At 51.1% G+C, this 2,185-nt stretch overlaps 1 protein-coding gene across 1 annotated transcript; it reads left to right on the top strand.

The window, feature by feature from the left end:
* Positions 1-515: 515 nt before the first annotated feature.
* Positions 516-1,778, top strand: LOC119415784 (leucine-rich repeat-containing protein 10B). Its single transcript, XM_037682954.1, has one exon. The coding sequence runs from the start codon at positions 516-518 to the stop codon at positions 1,746-1,748; it is 1,233 nt and encodes a 410-aa protein (XP_037538882.1). The 3' UTR covers positions 1,749-1,778.
* Positions 1,779-2,185: the final 407 nt, after the last annotated feature.

A 2,185-nucleotide genomic window follows, 5' to 3' on the forward strand; every position in this document is an offset into this window, starting at 1 on the left:
TGGACGGACTTGAATTTACTCTGTTCTCTTCCTTTACCACCGGCCGGATCACTGAACTGCACACCAACTTTGAGTTTAACCACCAGAGGCTGCAAGGAAGAGGAGCAGTACATGACTCTTTAGTGTCCGAAAGTGTTTTGTTTTTTTAAACTTCTTTGCAGATTGGATCAGGAGAGCTCAAAGCTGCCAGTTATGTTTCTCTGAAAAGCCCTGAGGAAAGAAGTGAGGAGGGTGAGAGTTCAATAACAGCTGCTTTACGTGACCTGCAGCAACATTTCCACTGTTTTCACTGCATCTAAAGCTATCGTTACTATTGTTCCTTCGTCTGCTGAAGATGATTATTTTTCCAGACGAAGCAACAAAGGCAGTTATCGTGTCGGCGTGAGTGTTGATTGGTGTGGACGATGCCGCTGTTCGCAGCAGCTTCCAGCCTGATGGCCAACTTGTCACAGACACTGCCTCGTCAAATGACTCTGCCCTGACTCAGGTTGGAGTCAGGGGCCACTCAGCACGACATGGGCAACTCTTCCATGAAGGACGAGGGGGACGAGGAGCAGGAGGGGACGAAGGATGGCGAAGAGGATGAGGCTGGCTCAAGAAGGAACAAGGAAGAGGAAGAGGTGGAGGTAGAGCTTCCACTGGGGGTGGAGGAGATGTTGGAGAGCGGAGATCCCGTCTTGGATTTGAGTTATCGTAAATTTAAGAGGCTGCCTCAGCGTGTTTGCAAACTGCTGCACCTGGAGAAGCTTTATGTTTGCGCGAACAGCCTGCGCACGCTGCCCGACAGCATGTCGCAGCTTCAGGGCCTGCGGACGCTCGCCCTGGACTTCAACAAGCTGGAAGACGTTCCCTTGGCCATCTGTCAGCTCACCGGCCTCACCCGTCTCTACCTGGGCAGCAACAGACTGATGAGCCTCCCGTCCGAGTTCAGGAACCTGCAGAGTCTGAGGGGCTTGTGGATCGAGAGCAACTTCTTCATGAGCTTCCCCCGTGAGCTCTACGACCTGCCTCACCTGAAGTCCCTGCAGATGGGGGACAACCGGCTGAAAACGCTGCCTCAAGACATTTGCCGCATGGAGACTCTCAGGGGGTTATGGTTGTACGGAAACCGCTTTGACACCTTTCCCAAAGTCCTGCTCCGCATGGAGGCTTTGGAGATCTTAGACCTGGACAAAAACAAAATGTCTGAGCTTCCCAGTCTGAAGCGTCTCAAGACCCTCCGCCTGTTTTCCTACGACCACAATCCGATCAGTCAGCCTCCTAAGGTGGGCCAAGAGGTGTTTCTGGTTGGCGAGGGCGCTGCTGAGTTCTTGGAGATACGCGAGGCCAGGAAGGAGAGGCGACGGAAGGCCGCTGAGCAAGCAGCAGAGGAGCTGGCCTTGGCTGAGGAGGAGCCAGTGATTCATGGCATCCTCAAGAACAGCAGCGCAAACTCCAAACCAGCAGCAGATGAAGCTGTGGCGACCACTGAAGATTCAGACGTTAGGAGTGAAGAGGTGAAGGACAAGGAGGAGGCAGAAGAGGAGGAGGAGGAAGGCTTCCTGGAGCAGTCAGTGATGGAATATGAAGGAGCTGAGCTGGAATATGATGAAGAGATGGTGGAATATGAGACGGAGGAGCTGATCTGTGAGGGAGAAGGGTTCGAGTTTGAGGGAGAGGAGCTGGAGTATGAAAGCACGCCGTTGGACTACGAGTATGAAGACGGGGAGGAACTGGAAGACGCGGCGAGACAAGACAAAGGTGCATGAGAGAAAACGTCAACCCGCGGTGTCCAACCCTGGTCCTGGAGGACCACTGTCCATCTGAAGCATGCAGGTCCGTGGCCTTTGAGGACAAGTTCTGGACATCCCTGGATAATCTGATGACTGGACATCCAGAAGGGACATTTTTAAAACCAAAGCTGACTTCAAATGCACTTTCTAAGATGTGCAGCTAATTTATATTCAGTCTTCAACTGTGAAAATAAACCGTTCAAGTAGTTTCTTTAAACCGACGAACATGCGTCATCTCAGTAAACTGAACATGTGATCAGGTGTGTTTGTGCGTGTCGGCAATTTAAAGTGCGGCCTTTTCATCAATTTGTATTCAAATTTTCTGTGAAGCAACAAGTTTTATTAACAGACTTTCAGCATGTCTGTGTCATGCGTTCATCCGTGCTTTTTCTTTCTGTGAAGCAAAACTGTGT

The sequence above is a fragment of the Nematolebias whitei genome, chromosome 10 (assembly GCF_014905685.2).
Source record: "Nematolebias whitei isolate Nwh7 chromosome 10, NemWhi1, whole genome shotgun sequence".
Classification (NCBI taxonomy): Eukaryota; Metazoa; Chordata; class Actinopteri; order Cyprinodontiformes; family Rivulidae; genus Nematolebias; species Nematolebias whitei.